This window comes from Eubalaena glacialis, chromosome 4 (assembly GCF_028564815.1).
Source record: "Eubalaena glacialis isolate mEubGla1 chromosome 4, mEubGla1.1.hap2.+ XY, whole genome shotgun sequence".
Classification (NCBI taxonomy): Eukaryota; Metazoa; Chordata; class Mammalia; order Artiodactyla; family Balaenidae; genus Eubalaena; species Eubalaena glacialis.
In genome coordinates this window covers 92,707,922-92,730,831 of record NC_083719.1, presented here as the reverse complement: position 1 = coordinate 92,730,831, position 22,910 = coordinate 92,707,922, and the positions used below count along the sequence as shown (strand labels likewise).

At 39.8% G+C, this 22,910-nt stretch overlaps 1 protein-coding gene across 3 annotated transcripts in view; it reads right to left on the bottom strand.

The window, feature by feature from the left end:
• EPB41L4A (erythrocyte membrane protein band 4.1 like 4A) overlaps positions 1–22,910 on the bottom strand; it is a 260,033-nt gene that overhangs the window by 103,974 nt on the left and 133,149 nt on the right. For all 3 annotated transcript variants that reach the window (XM_061189519.1, XM_061189518.1, XM_061189517.1), the window contains exons 4-6: positions 16,760–16,811; positions 10,282–10,360; positions 475–572 (exon numbers count right to left, since the gene is read on the bottom strand). In XM_061189519.1, the coding sequence (XP_061045502.1) occupies positions 475–572; positions 10,282–10,360; positions 16,760–16,811 (229 nt within the window). The remainder of the gene's footprint in view (positions 1–474; positions 573–10,281; positions 10,361–16,759; positions 16,812–22,910) is intronic.

Below are 22,910 nucleotides of genomic sequence, written 5' to 3'. Positions count from 1 at the left end.
AACAACAGTGCAACCTGGAGCTGCCCCCATGGTCGCCATATTGATGGCAAGAGCTGATGGACAATGGTTGTGGACTGTGGGCCATGCTCTAAACTGGCGATGGCACCTGCCCACATGGGGTCATCACAACAGCCGCTTGGAAGCAGTGGGATCTCTGAGGCAGAGCGGCTCAGAGGGATCAATTAACTCCGGTGGAATGTAGACTAGAACAAATTTTCAGACCTTCCACTGAATCAAGAATCAGTGCCATTCCTGTGACTAAAACTCCATGCAACTTACTACGAGGGATATGTAACCGGCTTCACTTTTACCCCTTCTGAAGGCACACTGATTAAAACTTGAATTCTGACTAAATTCAATTTCTTTTTAGCAAAATGTCATTTGCTAACAAGAACTTTATAAACTTCCTTAAAAAGAAAAATTCAAACATTCTTCTCAAGAGCTCTGAAGCAAATTTGCTTAAGTGGAACCTACACTGGATGGCATACGCTCCCAGCTGAGCAGCAGTGTTGACGGGGCAGGGCAGCCGGCCCTGAAGGACATCTTGCTTCACCTGCAAGAAAAACTGATATCTAAAAGAGAAATGGAAAAGAGAGATTAATGATATCTTCCACTACCCTGACCTGTAGTTTCAGACCCTGAAACACATCACCTTTAATGAAAATAAAGCCACTTTCTGCTCTTTTGTGAGGGGGCCATTGCGTGAACAGGGACTATTTACACACACTGCAGAGGCAATCAGGGTAGTGGCTAAAGAGTGCAGGCTCTCAAGTTAAACCAGCTGGACTGCTTCCCAGCTCCAGGACTCACGAGCTCTTGGCCTTGGGCAGCTGCTTCACATAACAGCCAGGCTCTTCAAGGGTAAAAGTGAGATCGTGAAGTATCTACACCTCATCAGGTTGACGTGGAGGTTTCATACAAGCTAGTCTCACCATTCTCATCACTGCCACTGCCACTAACACTACAACATGTTCTCACTGGGATGAACAAATTAAAAGGACCCAGCCAATATGCTATGTGTTATCAGGGTCTAAAATCATGGATACAGGACAGAAAGGCCATTATAATGTAATTCCATCAATCCTCCCACTTATTAAGATGTTGCCCATTATCTGCGGCTTTGCTCATTCCATCTGCTAAAAGAAAACCTTGTATAATAATAGTGCTACCAGGTTTCCCTGGTGGCGCAGTGGTTAAGAATCTGCCTGCCAATGCAGGGGACATGGGTTCGAGCCCTGGTCCGGGAGGATCCCACATGCCGTGGAGCAAATAAGCCTGTGCGCCACAACTACTGAGCCCGTGAGCCACAACTACTGAGCCCGTGAGCCACAACTACTGAGCCTGCGTGCCACAACTACTGAAGCCTGCGTGCTACAACTACTGAAGCCTGCGCACCTAGAGCGCGTGCTCCGCAACAAGAGAAGCCACCGCGATGAGAAGCCCGTGCACCACAACAAAGAATAGCCTCCAGTCACCACTACTAGAGAAAGCCCGCGCGCAGCAACGGAGACCCAACACAGCGGCCATAAATAAATAAATGCATGAATGAATGAATGAATGAATGAATGAATAAATAAATAAATAAATAATAGTGCTACCCACTGTTCTAAACATTGTAAATATAGTAACTCATTCCAAGTATTTTACAGACAATAACTTATTTAAGACTTTAAAATGAGGTTAGTACTATTATTATCTCCATTTTGCAGATGAAGAAGCTAACAGACACAAAGAGGTGAAAAAATTTGTCCACGATCTCGCAACTAGTTAAGTAGCATAGCTAGAACTGGAACCCAGGCAATGTGACCCTAGCACTCTCTTAGTCAGGATGTTATGCAACCTTAGCTAGCTTTCCCCCTACCCCTCCCATTCAGCCTTTCTGCCAGTGGGTGAAAGAGGCCAGAGGTTTATGAACCAATACAATGAACCATCCATGCCATCCTCAGCCACCATCACTTATTCTCTCTCTCTCTCTCTCTCTCTCTCACACACACACACACACACACACACATCAGGCTGTCTTCTGTGATTTCTCTTTCTTTGCAAGGTGACGCTTGCCGTCATTGGGAATGGCAGGAAAAAAGCATAGGAAATTAATTATAAAAATCAGCCGTGGTAAGTTTTTCTTCACCCAAGGCTCACAACCAAAGTTCTTAGTGAATTTTAGATGCTACTCTGATTATTTCTAGAAGACTGATAATCAACTTCGTACCCACAGGCTTAAGTGAAAATCTGCCTAACACCCTGTGTTTCTCCACTACTCGTTTAGTAAATGTCACCACGGTTCCCCAGACACATAAGCAAGGGAAACCCAGGACAATGTGTAACCCCAGGCACCCACGTTCAATCACTAAACCTGTTTTTTGGAGTCTATACACTTTCCTCCTTCTCCTAGTCCAGGTCACTAACCACTGGGTTTCTAAAACCTTCACTACCCTTGCCACTAGTCATACTTATCTCCCTTGCAAATGACCCTTCCAAGAGGTAACTAGGATAATGTCACTCCCTTGATTTAAAAACAAACAAAACTTAAGACACTTCCCTTTGCCTTCAGGACAAAGTTCAAGATCCCTAAGATAGCTTACAAGACTTGCTTACTTCTTGAGCCAAATCTCTTGCCATTACCAATGGCTAACCCCACTCCCTAAGTTGCGTTTACTTTCCCAGCCCTAGTAACTACTTTCCGTTCCCTGAATGCTCATCTTAGATATCAAATCCACTTTGTTATAATCATCTGGGTTCCTCCTGAAGAGGAGAAAAGCAGAGTAAAGTGACATTAGCAGAACTGAAATGCAAAAATATAGAGACATTTCCCCAGAATTACTACTGCTCGCTGGAAACTTGTGTTTAGCTTCACTCCCTTCCTCTATTGTTAACTTGTAATCTCTTTTCCTAAAGTGTATTTTTTTGAGTAAATGGGTCACAGAGGCATATTTGTCTTGCTCCATTAAGACTTTTATAACATTTGACTGAATAGTAAAATCTTTTGCCAAATAAAGAAACTGAGGGACCTAATCCCATAAGACTTTGCTTCAGAGAGAAAGGTAAAGAGAACCAAGGAGATGATTTCTCCTTGCTTTTACAAAGACAGAGCTGAAACAGAGAAAGACAAGCCGGTACAAAAAAAAGGAACCAGACCCCACTGGTGACTGTATTCCCAGTACCTAGGGTTTAGCACACAGTAACTGCTCAGTAAATAGCTGTTGACTTGATGATAGATATATGAATGAACAGATAGACAGATAGATGAAAATGGAAAAAAACGAACATTCTTTGTTGTCTCTGAGAAATTCATGAAGAAAAAAAAGGACATCTGTTCAAACTTCCCTGGGTAGCCTGCCTTTTAAAGATACTAGAGATCTTTAAGTCATTCCATTAAAAAAAATAATCCACTAAAATCAAAGAAGACAAGTAAACTATTTTTAACTAATAATTTTATTAATTTTTATCACAGCAAGCATCATATTAATTGTGTATAAGACAAATCTATCATACGGTAAAATCATATCTTTATATGCTGAACATTTTATCTTATCTCAGGGCTTGTTTTTAACTACATATAACGTATTTTGTCCATTTATGGGACCTAGACTACAATTTTTTATTTAAATTACAGATTAAGAGTTCCTGAGTCTTTCCTTCTACATCATTCTGATTAAGGCTATGACTGCATGTGTGAGTCCTTGTTTATCTCTGGTTTTAACCCAATAAATCCCAGTTTGCCTAGGACAGTTCTAGCTTAAGTCTGTTACACATTCCCCATTATTAATAACTCTCTTCATCATTCTCCCAAGTGTTAGGGTTTGAACAATAAATTATATTGTAACCCTAGTTACATTGTACCCACATTGGGGGAAAAAAAAATGTTGATTTAACATGATCCTCTTAATAAGGAAGCTTTCCAGAACACACTCTGGTACAAAGCAGAGGCCGCATAAAGCAATTACTGGTTATCTTTGTATGTAAATTACCAAACTGGTGTACATGCACTGTGGCCCAAACTAGATTATGAGCCCTGGGGGAGAAGCCCTCCATCTTGCACCCCATCCTCACTCATCACAACAGTACAACCAGTACAACACAAGAGAAGGGCCTGAAATACTGGCCTCACCATTTTGCGTTTACGTGATGTTCATAGAATAGAGCTGAATTGACACCCAGGATGTACAAGCTGCTAAGGACCATAGACAATTTAGCAAGTGTCAGAGATGAGAAGAACAGGCAAAGGAGATTTGCTTAAAGAAGAGATGCTCTTCTTTCCAGAGCCCAAACAGGAGGTCCTCCTGAGATTTCTGGGGCCCAAGACAGCCAGGAAGGCTCACAGCAACGAAGGCTGAAGTGCACCTTCCAATGACTTGAGACCCTGGTGAGGAAACTGAAAGATATGAGGACAAGTAGAAGTTTGATTTCTGGTGCCAGCAAAATGTGACACTGAGACATCTGAGAGGAGAGCACCTGTCTACAGGAAAGGCAGGACGGTTTTCTGCATCCAACAGAGAAGGATGCAGCCTGTGACAGGAGCCTAATCATTCTGGATGAAACTTAATGTGCAGGACAGAAGGAAAGGTTTAAATAATAACATAGTACTGAACACTGTGGGGTAAATAGCATGTATGACTTAAGAAAAAGAAAAGCAGGAGAGAAAGCACCCACTGACTCTCAAGAGAAAATGACACAGATTGGGAATAACATTTTTGCAGTTTAAAACTGATGATAAACATACAGGAGCAAAAAGTAGCAGTATCACCTTGTATTTATATAGTCCTTTAAAGGTCACAATGTCTTTTGCATCCATACTGAAATGTGACCCACAGCTCAACTCTGATGTGTTGAGACCCATTAACTTCACTTAGAGAAGGAGACAGGGACACCAGAAGAGAATGTGTGACTGAAGGTCACTCAGCTCATAAAGAAGCTAAAACACACTAACCTTAACAAAGAGAAGGATATGGATTACCCAGTATAATAATAATAAATAATTGACGAGCTTAATGTCAATCCCCAACAAAGTACAATAAAATATTAAAAAACAAACACCTGTTTTCAGAAGCTAAAATGTATTCATCATGAACAAGTCATTTGGAACTAACATTATTCTCTTTTTAGAAAGAGTTAAAATTTCAGTGTCATCACACATAGGGTTGTCGGCAAAGCAACAGGCAGACTCACGCACGCAGACTCACTCACTCTCCGCCTTCTCTGGAGGACTGAAAGCATAGCTCTCTTTTGGTCACTATAGAATCTCCTTGTCCTCAGTGCACTGGACAACAATGTTCCACAGAGTTATTGAACGGAGGGTGAGTGAGTGAGTGAATTCTGTCTTTATGCACAAATTCAAGAAATGCAGGCTAGAGGGCAGTAGTAGGATATTCTGATTAATGGATTGACTTTAACCTGGAAGACCTATCGTCAGGGCTCCAAGTTGGTCTTTTCCTCCCTCATTTTTTAGTCAGTAATTTGAAAATATAAGATAATCATTATTTCTATTTTAGCTACCCCCACCATCTACTGAACACTTCATTTTTGCATTATGGTAAGTACTTTGCACGTATTATCTTATATATTCCTCCCATCATCTTTTATTTATTTATTTATTTATTTTTGGCTGCGTTGGGTCTTCGTTGCTGCGCGCGGGCTTTCCCTAGTTGCAGCGAGCGGGGGCTACTCTTCGTTGCGGTGCGCGGGCTTCTCATTGCGGTGGATTCTCTTGTTGCGGAGCACGGGCTCTAGGTGCGCGGACTTCAGTAGTTGTGGCTCACGGGCTCTAGAGCGCAGGCTCAGTAGTTGTGGCACACGGGCTTAGTTGCTCCGCAGCATGTGGGATCTTCCCGGACCAGAGATCGAACCCGTGTCCCCTGCATTGGCAGGCAGATTCTTAACCACTGCACCACCTGGGAAGTCCCCCATCATCTTTTTGAAGAAACACTATAATGCCATTTTACAGATGAGAAAACTGAGACTTTAAAAGGTTATGTAATCTTCTCAAGATAACACAACCAGTGAGTGGCAGAGCAAGGCTGCAAAACCCAGCCTGTCTGCCTCGAAAGTCTGCCTTCTTAACGAATATGTGCATTATGCTTATCGAATCTGCAGAAGATAGCTATGAATGACACATAATACATGGAAGGCTGTCATAATATTTTGAATCAGAATTGAAAATAAGTTTAACAGATGTCATGAGGACACAAATTATTTAAAAAACTGGTAAAGAGAAAAGAGGTTAGATTTATTTCACATAAAACTAGAAAGAAAACCTAGTGCTGATGACAGAAGTTCCAGAGATCTTTTATTTCTTATTGAACTTCCACTGCTTTGTGAAGCAGTAAGGTTTCCTCTCTTTAAAATGTTTAAGAAGAAAGAAGCTGGCTAACATCTCAGGAACTTTTTACAAAAATGGAGGGAAGGATATATGACCTCAGAGTCCCCCAACTTCATCTATTCAGAAAACATTTTAGAGCACATAGCAGGTACTCCAAGTTGAAGCAATTCTATTAACTTATATTTTTCATAGTCTGGAGCCTTATTTTTTAATGCATCCCATTCATCTAAAAAATTTTCCCCCTAGATACAACGTCCTTCTGGAATACATCATCTAGCATGATAACTTATCTACATGAGAAGATTCAATGCAGCATCACATATAATTTTAAAAAGGAAACAAGCTGGGTAGTCATCCACAAGGGCAGGAGTAAAACAAATGGGTTAGATGGTGAAAGAGGTCTTTAACCGTATGTAGGAAATTGTGTGACTTTCAAAAAAAACTGTACATGGAAGAATAAGTAAAAGCATGTTTAGGGGCTTCCCTGGTGGTGATCCAGTGGTTAAGACTCTGTGCTTCCAATGCAGGGGGCGCAGGTTTGATCCCTGGCTGGGGAACTAAAATCCCACATGCGCGCGGCCAAAAAAAAAAAAAAAAAAAAAGGGAGCTGTGTTTGACTCTGTACTATATTTTGTCATTTAACTGTTCTTAGATGGAATCACCACAGTAAAAATAATTATTTTTTTTAAAAAAAAGCATGTTTATTTGTGATGACCTAGAGGGGTGGGATAGGGAGGATGGGAGGAAGAGGATATGGGGATATATGTATACTTATAGCTGATTCACTTTGTTGTACAGCAGAAACCAACATAACATTGTAAAGCAATTATACTCCAATAAAGAAAAAATAAATAAAATAATAAAATAAAATTCAGGGGAAAAAAGCATGTTTACTGTAGCTTTATTTTTCATATCAAAAAATTACAAACTATGTATAAAATAGATGGAATAAGAACCTACTGTATAACACAGGGAACTATATTCAATATCTTGTAATAACCTATGACAGAAAAGAATCCGAAAAAGAATATATATGTGTATGTATAATGAATCACTTTGCTCTACACCTGAAACACTGTAAATCAACTATACTTCAATTTTTTAAATTAAATTTCATAAAAAAGAAAAAAGAAATAGAAGAGAGAAAGTGAAGGAAAAAAATTACAAACAACCTAAGAGCCCGTACGGAGTAGGTTGGAACAATTTTCCAATGAACTGAAGCAAGATAAATGTTCGACTTGAAAATGCTGGCCTAAGTATGCTTTTCCTTTAGTAGCTTATTTTGGGGGATTCTGTCTTTTGGTTTCAGTTTTTGCTTTTGCCAAAATTATCTCATGTAATTGACTCCCTTCCCTTTTTAAAGTCCATTACGCCTAACCATTTAAGTTAGCATATTCATGCAAATCAATGATTTTATCTCTAGGATATACTAAGAGTCAGTATACAATAATATCACATTAAATGCTCGTTTAACTTACTTAAATTTGACTCTATGTTTTGTACAATAAAAACAAATTATTATAGATCATGGCCACTAACTGTAAGCCAACAATATCATCTGGTTCTTTACATGAAATGGTCTAAAACTTGAGGAAAACAAGGTTGTATTCAATATATTGTGGGGTTGTAGATTACACACAAATCCATATATTCTGCTAATGAGCTGTTAGTAGATTCTAAAGGGAAATTTCTCTTCATCATCAGTATTTGGTAAACAGATGTGAAGTAATGCATTATAAAACACTGCCCTTTTCCCCCCTTCTTAATACTAAATCAAGTATCTTTTGGAATCTAACTCTCATTTAAGATGTAACTCACTGGGGGACTCCCCTGGTGGCACAGTGGTTAAGAATCTGCCTGCCAGTGCAGGGGACACGGGTTCGATCTCTGGTCCGGGAAGATCCCACATGCCGCGGAGCAGCAAAGCCCATGTGCCACAACTACTGAGCCTGCACTCTAGGGCCCGCGTGTCACAACTACTGAGCCGGAGTGCTGCAACTACTGAAGCCCACGTACCTAGAGCCCACGTTCCGCAACAAGAGAAGCCACCACAATGAGAAGCCCGTGCACCGCGACGAAGAGTAGCCCCCGCTTGCCGCAACTAGAGAAAGCCCGCGCGCAGCAACGAAGAACCAGTGCAGCCAAAAAAAAAAAAAAAAAAAAAAAGACGTAACTCACTGAACCACCAGAGCAAAGAGAGAACGAAATAATAAGTGCTAGCATTTATCAAGCACTTAACTATGAGCCGAAACAACCAACTTATAAGAGCTTTACAAACATTATTCCATTTAATGCTTACAAAAACCTTACGAGACAGGTACATCTCCAATATTACAGGTGAGGAAATTGAGCACAGAGAGGTTACTGATAAAATCAAAATGAAGAACTTTCCTTGTATTTTCATAAAATGTTGTGCCCTGTAATTCCCTAATGAGTTACAGATATAAATGTGCACCTATACCACTTGAACTCAGTTTCCCCATAAGCCCTCAACTCAGAAATCCCTCTTGAATGCAAAGACTCTTCATGAAATTCTAATGTAAACATGACCCCTCGCCTCAACCTCTCCCCAACACAGCGTCCCTTCTCCCATAGAGGTGTGCTCGGAGAAACCCTGGAGAGGCAGCCCTGCCTTTGCAAGTGCTCGCTGCAAAGCAGATGTCAGCACAGTTCTACAAATGAGGCCTAATTACAGCACTTCAGAGCGGAAGAGAAAAGGTCTGATTAGCTGACCCTCTTCTCACTCTTCTGTGTGCAGTGCAGAATCAAGACAAAAGAAAGTCTAAGGAAAAAGATGAAAGGATAGAATAGAAACAAGACCATAGACTGTCTTAGTTATCAAGGAGATGATTTCCAATTTTCTGAGCAATGCATTAGGCTTTACTCAAGCCAATGACGGGTTCACTAGGAAAACTGACCACTTAGAGTTAAGTTAGGGAAAACGCTTCTGTTTTTGCTACCACATGCAGGCAGGTCACTAGTGGAATAAGTGAAAACATAATTCTATTGTCTGCTCTTTATAAGCCATTTTCAAATGCTGGCGTGGGCTGCTTTAACAATATAATCAATACCAATCAGAAATTCAGTCTTAACTGAAATAAGATATTTGATGACAAAGGTAAAGTAATGCATTAAAAAACACTGGGTTTTTTCTCTCCCTTAATACTAAAAGCAATTATCTTTTCATTTTCCATAGAGATTAATGAAATCCCTGGACAGCTGATATTTAAACTACAACAATTAAAGAGAAGTGAGTGGCTCTTCAAGTTTATAATTACGTATGCAAACTCAGCATCAAAATATTGTCCCCACATGAATGAACTTATCCATGAAACAGAAACAGACTCACAGACATAGAGAACAGACTTGTGGTTGCCAAGGGGGAGGTGGGGTGGGGGAGGGAGGGATTGGGAATTTGGAATTAGCAGATGCAAACTATTATATATAGAATGGATAAACAACAAGGTCCTACTGTATAGCACAGGGAACTATATTCAATATCCTGTAACAAACCACGGGATAAGAATATGAAAAAGAATATATATGTATATATGTATATGTATATGTATAACTGAATCACTTTGCTGTACAGCAGAAACTAACAAAACTTCTATAAAATAAATTTTAAAAAATATATATCCTCCATTTACGCAGTTCAGATGGCTACGTTTACAGGACTACAAAGACTGAATGCATCCTTCACAGTAACAATACAGAAATATCCCATCACAGCAGATGCAGAATCTATTATCATGTCACCCAGGTCCATGCCATTGTTCAAACACATCTATCGTCAGACACTGAACTGCCTCACGCAATGCTGGTTTAAATTTAACTCTCACAGGAGTCCCATTACAAAAGCCTGCAGACACCCATCCAAATATTTGACCCCAATTTGTTTTATATAAAGCCTTTTGTATATGTCATACATGTACTGATCAAAAGCAAAGTCAGTACTATACCTGGTTATTTCTTCTTTAAGCTTACATGGATCTTCGGCATAGAATTTAATACCAAAATACAAAGTATACGGAGGTCCAGCTAAAAATAAGAAATAGAAATTAAATTTCACATTATAAATAAGTCAAAGTAGTAGTGTAATATTACACAACTACTAAAAATTACACTCACCAAAAAGATTTGCAAACCATATACTGGATAAGGGGTTAATATCCAAAATATATGAGGAACTTACACAACTCAATAGCAAAAAACAAATAACCCAATTAAAATAATGGAACCTAAATAAACATTTTTCCAAAGAAAACATTCAAATGGCCAAAAGATACATGAAAAGATATTCAACATGCCTAATCATCAGAAAAATGCAAATCAAAACCACAGTGAGATGCCAACCTCACACCTGCAAGAAGGGCTATTGTCAAAAAGACAAAAGTGTTGGTGAGGATGTGGAGAAAGGGGAAGCCTTGTGCACTGTTGGTGGGATGGAAATTAATCAAACCATTAGGGAAAACAGTATGGAAGTTCCTCAGAAAGTTAAAAACAGAGCTACCATATGAGCCAACAATCCCACTACTGGGTATTTATCCAAAGGAAATAAAATCAGGATCTCCAACAGATGTATGCACCCCCATTTTCACTGCAACATTATTTACAAAAGCCAAGACATGGAAACAACCTATCAGTAGATGAATGCGCACAAAGAAATGGGATATACATACACAATGTAATATTATTCAGCCATGAAAAGAAGGAAATCCTCCCATTTGCGACAACATGGATGAACCTGGAGAACATTAAGCTACGTGCAACAAGCCAGACACAAAAAAACAAATACTGCCTGATCTCACTTATATGTGGAATCTAAAACAGTCGCATGCCTAAGTGCAGAGAGTAGAATGGTGGCTGCCCAGGGCCAGGAGGAGGGAGACATGGGAAGCTGTGGGTCAAACAGTAAAAAGTGTCAGTTATGCAAGATGAATGAGTTCTGGGGATTTAAAGTAGAGTTTGGGGACAATAGTTAACTATTGTATAATACTACTGTATTACATACTTGAAATTGACTAAGAGGATCGATCTTAATTTAAATCTTCTCACCCCACGCCCACCCCGGTAACTATGCCGAGGTGATAGATAAATTATTTAGCTTGATGCGGTGCTCTTTTCACAATGTATACATCTGTCAAAACATCAAGTTGTACACCTTAAATATATACAAATTTTTTATGTCAAAGGTGCCTCAACAAAGTTGTTTAAAAAATTACACTCACCAAGAATTTCTAAAGACAGAAAACGCAAAATGAAAAAACAAGAGTTCAGAATTGGGCAATAGTAAGGCTTCAACTAAGTCGTTATCTATGTAGTATGGGTCTATGTGCTCATAAACACAAGAAAAAAGACAGGACCAAATACATCAGAATATTGCCAGTTCTTCTCATCTCTGGTTCGTGAGATAAGCACAAGTTTTACTTATTTCTAATTTTTCCATTTTTCACTTTTTCTACAACATATGTATTTTTTCATAATGAAGAAAGATTACTGATAAACAAAATGAATACTTTTAAAAAACCATCCTCCTACCACTAACTATTGCAAAAAGTAACCCCCAAAATCTGCAAAATGGTGGAAACAATTTAAATGCTCAGCAGCAGGTGGGCCATTTAAGTCAACCACAGGACATACACAGGGTACCATTCAACCGTTTAAATGGGCAGAGGGGAACTTCATGTACTGATGGGAAAAGATCACCAAGCTCTATTTCTGACTGCAGAAATATGACTCCTTTTGTGTGTAAAAGAAAGTTATCTGTTAAAATATGGGCCCACACCCCAACAGAAGAATGCATAAGAAATTACCAAGAGTGGCAAACTTTGGGAAGAGGGGCTGTAAACTTTTTTTGCCCAGCTTTATTGAGGTATAATTGACAAATTATAAGATATTTAAAAGTATACATTGTGAAAGCATTTCTCCCCAGCAAGTTAATTAACACATCCATCCCCTCACATACTAACTTTTCCTTTCGGTGAGGACATTTAAATTCTACTTTTAGCAAAACTGATAAGTCAGAAACTTCTTACCATGTATATCTCTTACCATTTAAAAACAAAATTATCAGTGAGGCTATGTGGTAGGATTAGGAGCAATATTTGTTTCATTCTTAAACTTTTCTGAATCTAAAAATATGTTCTTACATATTTAAGAACACATTTCTCATCTCAGTCATTTACCACACACAGAAGAACTACATGCACAAATACCAAACACACATGAAACAAAATCTGGAATTGTACCTGGGAAAATATAAAATATAATTAAACACTCATACTGTGCAAGAGGACACAAGCCCCTTCGTTTGCCAACCACATTATATTTTCACTAGAAATATTTCTATTTCAGAAGGTACAAATATAACCTGCACTGTTTCCAAAACTGCATACTTCTGAGCAATGTGGTAACTAGATCTTATATTAAATCTGTTTTAAAATGGATCTGTTACCTGGTGCACCAATCGGTGGTCATAGTTTCTAATTTTTTTCTCCAACAAAAGCTCTCCCACACAAATAAAAAAGATATGAAACAGGCACCTGTGTAAAAATACTTCCACCCACACACTGTTATCCCAAGTCTCTGATACTGTATAACAGACATACAGTTTATTTTCATTTTTAACTAAGTAAATAAAGTCACAAATTTAGAAGCTGGGGAGAGGAAGTTACATAGAACAACAGATAACAAAGCCATAATGAATTTATAATATATGAACTATGTTATTATTTATTATTATTATGACACACAAGCTATGTGTATGAAACCCCTGTTCCCGGCACACAGAAGGCAAGCAACACTAGGGCCTCGCCCTGCTCCCCTAAGCTACGCCTTCCTGTGTAAGGCACTCCTTAGGTTGGAGCTTTTTTAGAAACTAAATTTTAAAAGAAACTTTGTTACAATTTATCGTTAGAGTGGATTCCATATGTCTGAGTTCTATGTTTCCTTAATCCCTGTGTTTCTATTTCTGACAAACAGACCTCTACCCCTGAACACAGATGTCAAGGAGGCACTGACTATTAAATATTTAGAAGAGCCAGGAAGTCCACCCACTGCTGATCTGTGCCAATCAAGCTCTGGGTTACTGAGCAGATGGGTCCACCTGCACCTGCAGGACACGAGGGTTGGCATCTGGGGGCAGGAGGAGCACAGATGCTGCTGAGATGGTGCACAAAGGGAGGAGGGCCTTGTCCAGACTCCAGAGCTGCTTTTATTCTCTGGAACATGACAGATTACACCCTATTGACCAAGCCTAGATAGTTGAAATGTATTTAGTGATGAGCAGTTAAGCAGAAATTTGAAATATATATAATTAAAAACATTGTTTGGACTCATTTTCTTTTAGGACTTTTGGCCCAAATCAGCCCTCCCTTTCCCACTTACATACTAAGTGTCTGGTGTCCAAATATATAAATTACTATTCGACTGTATTTGATAACGTGCAAAAATGTTTCCTAAACATCTGATTCCCAACAAGCATCTGGTAACATATGCAAGGCAGGAAAAGCTCCAAGGAGGTAAAGCAACTCGCCCAAGATCCCAATGATGAGAACCACGTTTGCTAGTACTTAGAGTTCAGTGCCTGCTGGCCACTATTCCATACAGGCTCTCAGGGAAAAAATTATAACACCTTTAGAGCAAGCAAATACTTCATTTACACATCACTGTTTTATAGATCAATCAAAGGCTAAAGAAATGGAGATTTTGGAGCAAGGATATGTCTACCCAAGTATTTTTTGGCCTCCTAGCCTAAGACTGACTATAAATATCAGGTGCTGGTGAAGTAAATTCCTAGATTATCATCTTGATCTACGTCTTTCCACAGAGCCTACCTTTAAGAAATCCTTATGTAAAGTAAGTTAATATTGTTTTACTCTAGCAAAATAGACAGAAGCCAGAAACTGGGAATCCTCTAATCTACCTTTTGTGAAGACTAATTTCAAGGCCTTTAATGATAATAGTCTCCCATTAGCTCAGGATAACTAAATCATAATGCACCTATGAGAATCCTGGCGACTAGCAAATATTCTGTCATTTTTACAGATATTCCTTCTGACTTATCTGCTGGAGATGTGAGAGCCATTCTCCCTCATTAATTATCAAACTATCTTATGAGATAAAAAATTATGCACTATTCACTTACATAACTTCTCAATTGTAATATCAGTGTTTTATTCTTCCTGTACATCAAATTTTTAACAGGATGGCATTTATTTAGGATGAGAAAGTAATTGCATTACAGATTATAGATATTAAACATAATATTTCATGCCATGTAATGAAATAGATACTTCAAATGCTCTTAGGAACACTTGAATAATACACCTTAAATAAAATAATTTGTATTTTTCTTCATCATTTGGGTAGAAATCTCAACTTTTTTCTTATAAAAAACCTTTGCGTTTGTTTTAAAATAACAATTCCTGAAATTTTTGAACTGGTATTTTTATTTTATTTATTTATTTATTTTTTATACAGCAGGTTCTTATTAGTCATCCATTTTATACATATTAGTGTATACATGTCAATCCCAATCTCCCAATTCATCACACCACCACCACGACCCCCTCCGCCACTTTCCCCCCTTGGTGTCCATACGTTTGTTCTCTACATCTGTGTCTCTATTTCTGCCCTGCAAACCGGTTCATCTATACCATTTTTCTAGTTGAACTGCTATTTTTAAAGTAAGTGGTTCAAATGGACAAGACAGATATTTACTGTATTTATTATTATACCTGAATCTTTTGGGAAAGTGCAGATTTCTAGATCCCAAGGGATGAGACTTGTTAAACTGGAGTGCCTACCATTCACACGAGGATACCTCTTGGAAGTTATCTGCATTCACATCTAATCACATGAACTTCCTGCTTCCCCTCAGCCTTTAGTGGGCAGTTTGCTCACTCAAGAAGCACGTGGTATTAGAAGTCAGAAGGTCAGGACTTCAGTCATCCCTCTGCTGTCAAGCAGCTTCTCATCCATGGCAGGTCATAAGCTGTTTCTGATTAGGATTTACTCCTGTGTAGGCGGAGTAGGCAGAACTTGATGATGTCTAAGGTATATATTTTGAGGGTCCTTTCTCATCTCATAGGCCTCCAGCCCCATCTTTGAAACCTGTTGCCCACTCCCATCCAGAATGCTGGCCCCCTAGCAGCTATGTTTGCACTGACCTTGCAAAAACCCTAGACATAGCTGACAGGACTGAAGTGAGCTACTGACTCAAACTGGGCTGGTCTGACACACGCCCTAGAATTTGGAATTGCAATTCAGAGACAGCCAGTGCACTTCTGCCTGTGGCTAGAGCTGTAACTTGGAAACTGAGGAGGCTTCCACCACAGAGATGGAGGGGCAAAGAGAGCCAGGCCACAGACAGAAACAAAAATGATGCTGATGTTCAGAGAAACAGTACTCACTGAGTTCCTGACCGTTCGTGCTGCAGTTCTTAGTTCCCAATTCCTTTCTGAGGCACAGCTCGGTTCCTGCCCTTGGGGTCCGTAAAGCACCATGTGACCCATTTTACCACAGGGAGTGAGCCAATACACATGGAAAGTACAGACTCAGAATGGGGGTAAGAAAGGCCAGAAGAATCCACTAGATCTTATTAGCAATAATCTGTACATTAAAGCAAAATGGTTTAATGATACAGTTTCAGTTTGGGAAGATGGAAAACATTTTGGAGATGGACAGTGGTAAAGGTTGCATAACAATGTGAATGTACTTAACGTTGCTGAATTGTACACCCCCAAGTGGTCCAAGTGGTCCACCTTATGTTATATACTGATATTTTACCATAATTTTAATAAAGACGATTTAAAAATAACTACTCTTCTGCGTACTTAAGGGCTGCAAGTGTGTGTGCACATGCACATTTATAAATAAAAACTTGGGTTATGGAAATTAACATTAATGAATATAACCTTAATTAGACTCTGAGTCACCTAGTAAGATTCATATTGATAAAATTAAAACCAAAACAGGTGGGTCCTTTCTGAAGCCATAACAATCTTTCAGGTTACGAGGGCACTCCTTAATTACCAACTCAGCCAACTGAATAATGTGAAGGGCAAAACCAGTCCTTAACCCAAGAAACCCAAGCACTTTAAAAGGTCGAATGTCCACCTCTTTTCCAAACCAGTGCCTCTCTGCCTTTTCTGTCTGAAGGTGAAATTTTAAAGACAATGGAAAAGTCACAGACAAAAGTCCAGGCCAGGTGCACACAAAAGCCAAATTCAATACTCAGATCCACTCAGAGTCTTTATCTACACAAATCTAATCAGAGTTTGCAGAGACCTGGCAATGTACAAACACCCATCTCCATATTCTGGCACTCAAGTGCTAATATTCACCTACGTAGTATTAAAGCCTATTTCTGCACCCATCTAATCATGGGCATTATATTGTTTTCAAATTTTAACAAAGTTAAAGTCAAATACCTACTGTTGATCAGTTCTTTGTGTTCAGCTAGGGTTTTCGCAGGATCCAGCCAATACTGTGTGAGGAAGAAAAGGGTAATTACAGAAATTAGTTGCTTTTCATTGGCCTTCGCTTCAAGAGTATTTGGAAAGTGTTATTTTTTTAAATAACATTTAAATAATAAGTAAAACATTTCATTTATGATATATACACATAAACTTACATAAGAGTTTTCTGCTGCTAGAACATTAAAAGAAAAGAAAAATGTCAGTGTTTGGAGAGAAGCAGAGAAGAGAAACAGGAGAGAACCCATGCTGGGTTCTTAGTTGAATTCTCGTACTGGTTATAAGATCAGTAACATCAAGATGCTAGTGAGTGAGCTTCTTACCACCTCTGGTGGGAAAACAACGGCTGCAGAGAATGCCCCCCAATCTCTTTCCAGAGTCCCTATAACAATTCCCCTACAGACATGTCTACCCCTAAAATGTCTTTACTCTTTTCATGTCCAGTCCCATCCCTTACAGGTATTGCTGATAGATGTAAGGAAGAAAGCAACCAAATCAAATCAAATCCTCATTAAGTATCCAGGAGAGGTGGCTCAGCACAGTGGCTGAGGATTCGAGTCCCAGAGCAGACCGGTCTGGATTCTGTCCTGGCTCTCCCCTCATCATCACCATGTAACTTGGAACCAGTTACTGGACCTCTCTCTCTGAACCTTCTTCATAGGCTTGCTAGGCGGATTAAATCAATTAAGTCATGCAAAGTCTTCAGAATAGCCCCTGGCTCACACTAAGCATGCAACATATGCTAGTGATGATTATTATTAAGGTGTGATGGTCATTCTTAATAAGTGCTATTAGCCCGTCTAAGGTACTTGCTTATTAATTCAAATTAATTTTTGACGAATAGAATTTTAGACAGTGACGGGAGAATTTGGAGCTCTGTGGAGAGGCCTTCCTTTAAATCTCACCTTTGTGAAATAAAATCACTGAAAGAAAAAGAAACAAGCCTTCTGCCTCATCTTCATGTGGAGGAAGAGGAGGGGAGAAGCAGACCAAGTACAAAGGGGGCACCCAGGGCTCCCATAGAAGCACACAGTCGAAGGGATTCCACTGCCTGGAAAGTCGGGGGTGGTGGGCAAGGTGGAACCTTCACCCTGATGTTCTTGCCAAATGCTGGAGATTCCAAGGGCCGAGCTAACCAGTTTCCATCTTCTCATGTTCCTGGATGAAGAAGGAGCAATTCTCACAGCAGGGAGGTAGGAGCTGGTCCACCTTGAGCCACTTCATTCCTCGCACTCTCGTGTTTGTCCTGGTGAAATCATTCACACTCTCCTGACCACACTGGGTCAAGAATCACACGCCACAAAAGGAGTCTAAGAGAACCTTCCTGCCCAGCTTCCCTTTCCCTGCCCCTCCACTAAGGGCGGAAATGCTTGCTCTGCTATATAACAGTAGCAGTAATTATAAATAGTAATTATAATATTTTATATAATCCCCTTACCTTTTATTCTTAATTACATATAAAAATCATTCACCCTAAATGAATGTCATAATCATTTTATTTTAAGATTTTATTACAATACTTAACTCTATTCATGTACACATAATCTTCACTATTTGCCACTCCTAGAGCAGTTTCAGATTTTCCAACTTTTTCAAAAGGTAACCAATATAAATGGGTAGCAACTTATGACACAATGTTCATTATTCCGCTCCTTATCATGTCTCAATTTTTGAAGGTCTAGAAACACTCACTTTTGAAGTAAAAAAAGATATATTTGAAGAAGAGGCCATAATCAGTGAACTGCTTTTGAAGCCCACAATGGCTAAAGACGTGGCTTTGGTGTTAAAATAAATGGCTCCCAGGGAAACACTGATCCATCCAAATCAAGTAAAATCAATTCAAATGCTCAGCTGTGTGTTGGACACAGAGCAGACCCCTTCCTCTAGGTATATAAAGCTATGGCTGCTTCCCACAAAATGGAAACATTAGGTGGGTGGACTGTTTCTTGCAATTCATGTTAAACAAAAGGGTTTGACTATCCCTGGATTTTTCAAGTAAGATAAAACCAAGGAAAACACACTCAACCATAAACACTTGCATCAGGTTTCTATTGCTGCCATAACAAGTTATCACAAATGTAGAGGCTTACAACACCACCCATTTATTAACTCCAAGGTCTGCAGATGAGTTGGTTTCTTTGCTTTAGGTTTCACAAGGCCAAAATCAAGATGTCAGCTGGCTGGGGTCCTGGAGGGTTATTTGGGGAGGAGACCCTACCCACAAGAGCACTTTTGGGAGGAGACTTGGAGTTGGGCCATGAGAGGCCTTCCCAGTTTTCTCCAGATGTCAAGGCACACATAATACTAGGCCTTAATTTTAGGCCTTACACTGCACTAAGTGCTTGGGGCAAGAAAGGAGGGGAGGGAAGAGGCCTCTCTGGTCTTCCTCCTCTGTCTAATCTCATCTCGAAACTAGTAAAAGACAGAAATTGCAAGAGAGTCTCCTTTTCACATCATCCTCCCCCCCAAAACAAACTTTACAAACATTTTCCTCAAACCAAATCGTTGTCTGTTTGTTTTCCCCTCCAGAATGATTTTCAGTCATTAAAAAGCCAGGTAAAGAAAACAAGAAGGAAATTTTAAACTAAATGTAACGGGAAAGACTGGTTAATCTCTTAAAAATTTTCACCTAATGATAGTCTGTACACTTTGAAAATAAATCTTTCCTTGAGAGCAATCAGATTTGTGAGGTGAAAAAGTATAATGAAGTTTCTGAGACGAGTTAGAAATTACAATTTTGCAGCAAAAAAGGAAGAGTCAAGACTCAGCCAAAGGCTGCTCACTGCACATTAGATACGCCAAATATCAATCCAGCGCTCGCCGCGCACGCATTGCATTTGATCTAAATGGAAACCAGGGGTTACAGAGGTCAGACAGTGATAAATGCCCCAGAACGTACATAATAAAACACGAGCCACCAGGTTCCATAAGCTAGCATCTTAAAATGTAAAACCCACTTACGCTCAACCAAAGGAAAGAAATGACCTTGGAACCAAAGCAGCCATCCCATGATGGCACCTGTCACCACACATTATCAACAAGCAATCAAACATAGCACATGTGTGATCACCATGAAACACATCAGGCAGCTGCTCCATCACCAGTGAGAAAAAAGGGCACAGAATTTGCCAATGAACACAGTATCCCAGTTTCAGTTTTAGGGTCTACATTCAGAATATTCACCTATATCCAGAATGGATGTAGGCTCTAAAACTGTGACACCATTCATTCACTTAACATTTGTGGAATACCCACTACATATATTCTTTATATGTCATGTCAGATCTTGTCTTGGGAATGTAGCAAAACACAAATGACTGAAACTTTTCCCTAACCGTGGGGCACCCACAGTTCACCAGACACATAGACACAGAGTTGAAATATAATGTGGTGAGATGATCATGTGTATAAGATGAATACATATGAGATAAAAAGATGATGTACAAAGAAAATGAACTCTTCAGGGTAAGTACAGGAAGGCATCATTGAAGAGAAAACCTTTGAACAGCATGCTTGCAAATAAAAAAACTTTCCCAAAATAGAAATGGAGAACACAGCCCTAAGTTTTTATAAGAATGATGTCTAACAGCTCCACTGCTCTTAAAGCTAATGGATCCATTTTTAAGTGACAACACAGAACAGAATACTCCAAGTCCTTTATAGCTGAGGACTTCCTGAAATCAGCGCTACCCGATAGCTAGTAACTATGCAGCTAAGAAATCAATGTTCCTGAAGGACTTCCAGAAAAAGAAGACCTGACGGACTTCCAGAAGCAATGTCCCATTCAGTCTTCCCATCTGTCCTGGGTTGGGGGAAAGAGCGAAGCAGAGAGCTGAGCAGTGGTCACTGTGGTGCTGGGCTACAGAACAGCTTTCCTGAACTGCGCTTGCTACCTAGACAGTCACGAGGAGAGACAGCCCCCTCTCTCTCATCATCTCCCAACATTCAAGCTGTTCAGTCTCTAGGAAAATCTTTCCATCTTGCCCCCTTCCTGACCCCATCTCCTCTCTCTCTCCTATTTCAAAGTTATATCCTATAGTTCTGTATATCCTCACAAGCTGAATTAGATCCTATTTTGCAGGAAGATAAGGTGACAATTAACCAAAACAGACCCTGCTCTCTCATCCTGATTTCTACAGTTGGCTTCCTAACACAGGAGAACGTTAACAAACTGTAACCTCAATACCCAATCACTAAGGAGTCAAGATGACAAGCCCTCCTTGGCAATGACTCTTTGCCAGGGTGCAGGAGTCTAGTAGTTAGGTGGCCTTACCTCTTCAGTCCTGTCAATCTTAATAATGGCATTTATGCAACCTGAAGAGAAATGACAGATGGGCACAAGTTCCTTCTTACTCTCTGACAGTCCTGGCTAAATGCCCTGAGCGTCTTTTATCCACCTTGGCTGATCATGTCTCGATTTCATCAATTTCCTACGTAACAGTCTCAAAATTAGATTTTAAAACTCTAACGCTGTCCAGTAAACCAATATCCTAATCTTCAAAAGATATGTATTAAATTCAGGGTCCAACCTTCCATTTGTCAACTGTTCTTTTGGAGTCTCCTAGAGCTCTAATAGTAGAATAAGCCCTAAAACATCTTACATAAAGCATGGACAGCATCAAATAAAAAGAGCTTTGCTGCATCTTATTTAACACTGAGTATAATTCTGACTCACCTTTGGAGAATTTAAGAATACCACAATGATATTTAATAATGTTTCCTGTAGATCAAAAAAGAAAAAAGACTTTAAAAGCACACAGTCTTCATCAATATAACAAAATAACTTCTTGCTCTAAGGGACTATGAAAAGTTGACAATCTGTAAGTGACAATGGAGCCAAAAAGATCTCAAAAAAGGATTACTACGGCTCATTCCTGGGGAGTTCTAGGACTTGACATAATTTGCACATAGGTTCCCAGAAATCCAGGACTGTGGTGATAGCTATTTGTGCTTTGTCCACACCCATTTTCCAATGCCCCTGTATAGACACATCTCAGGCCCTCTAAGCAACATTCACAGGACGTGGTTTTAATTTGCTCCTCGGTATCAATCACAGAAGCCTTAGGACCTCAGGTAAAACCACCGTAACAGAGCTAACTCACAGCAGGGACAGAAACCAGGGCTTGCCATTAGGCCATCACTGAGGGAAGTGTGTGTGTGTGGGGGGTCGTAACTGGGCCCCATTTTTTCAACAAAAGTAGATTCTAATTAATTACTGTTGGACCATCTGGCTCCTCAAGAAGTGTCACTGGCCCCAGGGACTATTCCTCAGTCCTTTCACATGGACCCTGGCACCACCTAAGACCTAGAAAAGTAACAACAGTAACAGCTAAAGCTTATTAAATGCTTACCATGTGCCAGGCACTGTTGAAGACTTTACATTCATTCACTCATTTAGTCCTCTTAATAACTCGATGAATTAGGAACTACTATAATTACCACTTGACAAATGAGGAAACTGAACGACTGATTAAACAACTTGCCCCAAAATACAGAACAGCAGGTCCAAGGAACTGAAGCCCCTTCCATCTTACATTCAAACCAAGCGCTTCTCAAGAATATTGTCCTAATAGGAATGCATAATCTCAATTTCAAGATTTGTACATTCAACTCACTACCAACTCCTCCTTTCCCAGCTCATCCCTGCTAATATTCTGATTCCACCAGGATACACAAGTCAGAGATCCTACTACCTTTTCACCGTCTCTCCTCCCTGCCCCAACCCATGTCCTCACTTTGCTCACGATCCATTATCTTCGTTCACTCGCAGTTGTCATCAGTTCCCTTGAACGATCTTCCCTCCATGATATCCACTGAAAAAAAACACCCGCCAACTCTCTGCCTTCTCCACGCCAGAACCTGAGAGGCTGACCATGACTGGAGACTCAAATTGTACAATCAGAGATGGGCTCACTTTAAAGTCATTATCAGTAACCCAAGGGAACCCTTGGTACCACCCAGAGTCCTACCATATTTTATTCTTTCACCTGCCTGGATAACTCCTTCATGCTTTCTCCTCCCCCTTTCTCGCTCTCAGCTGATGATCTTGCTTATTTCACTTAGAACACTGAAGCCACGAGGAGAGAACATGTATGCATTCTCACAGCATC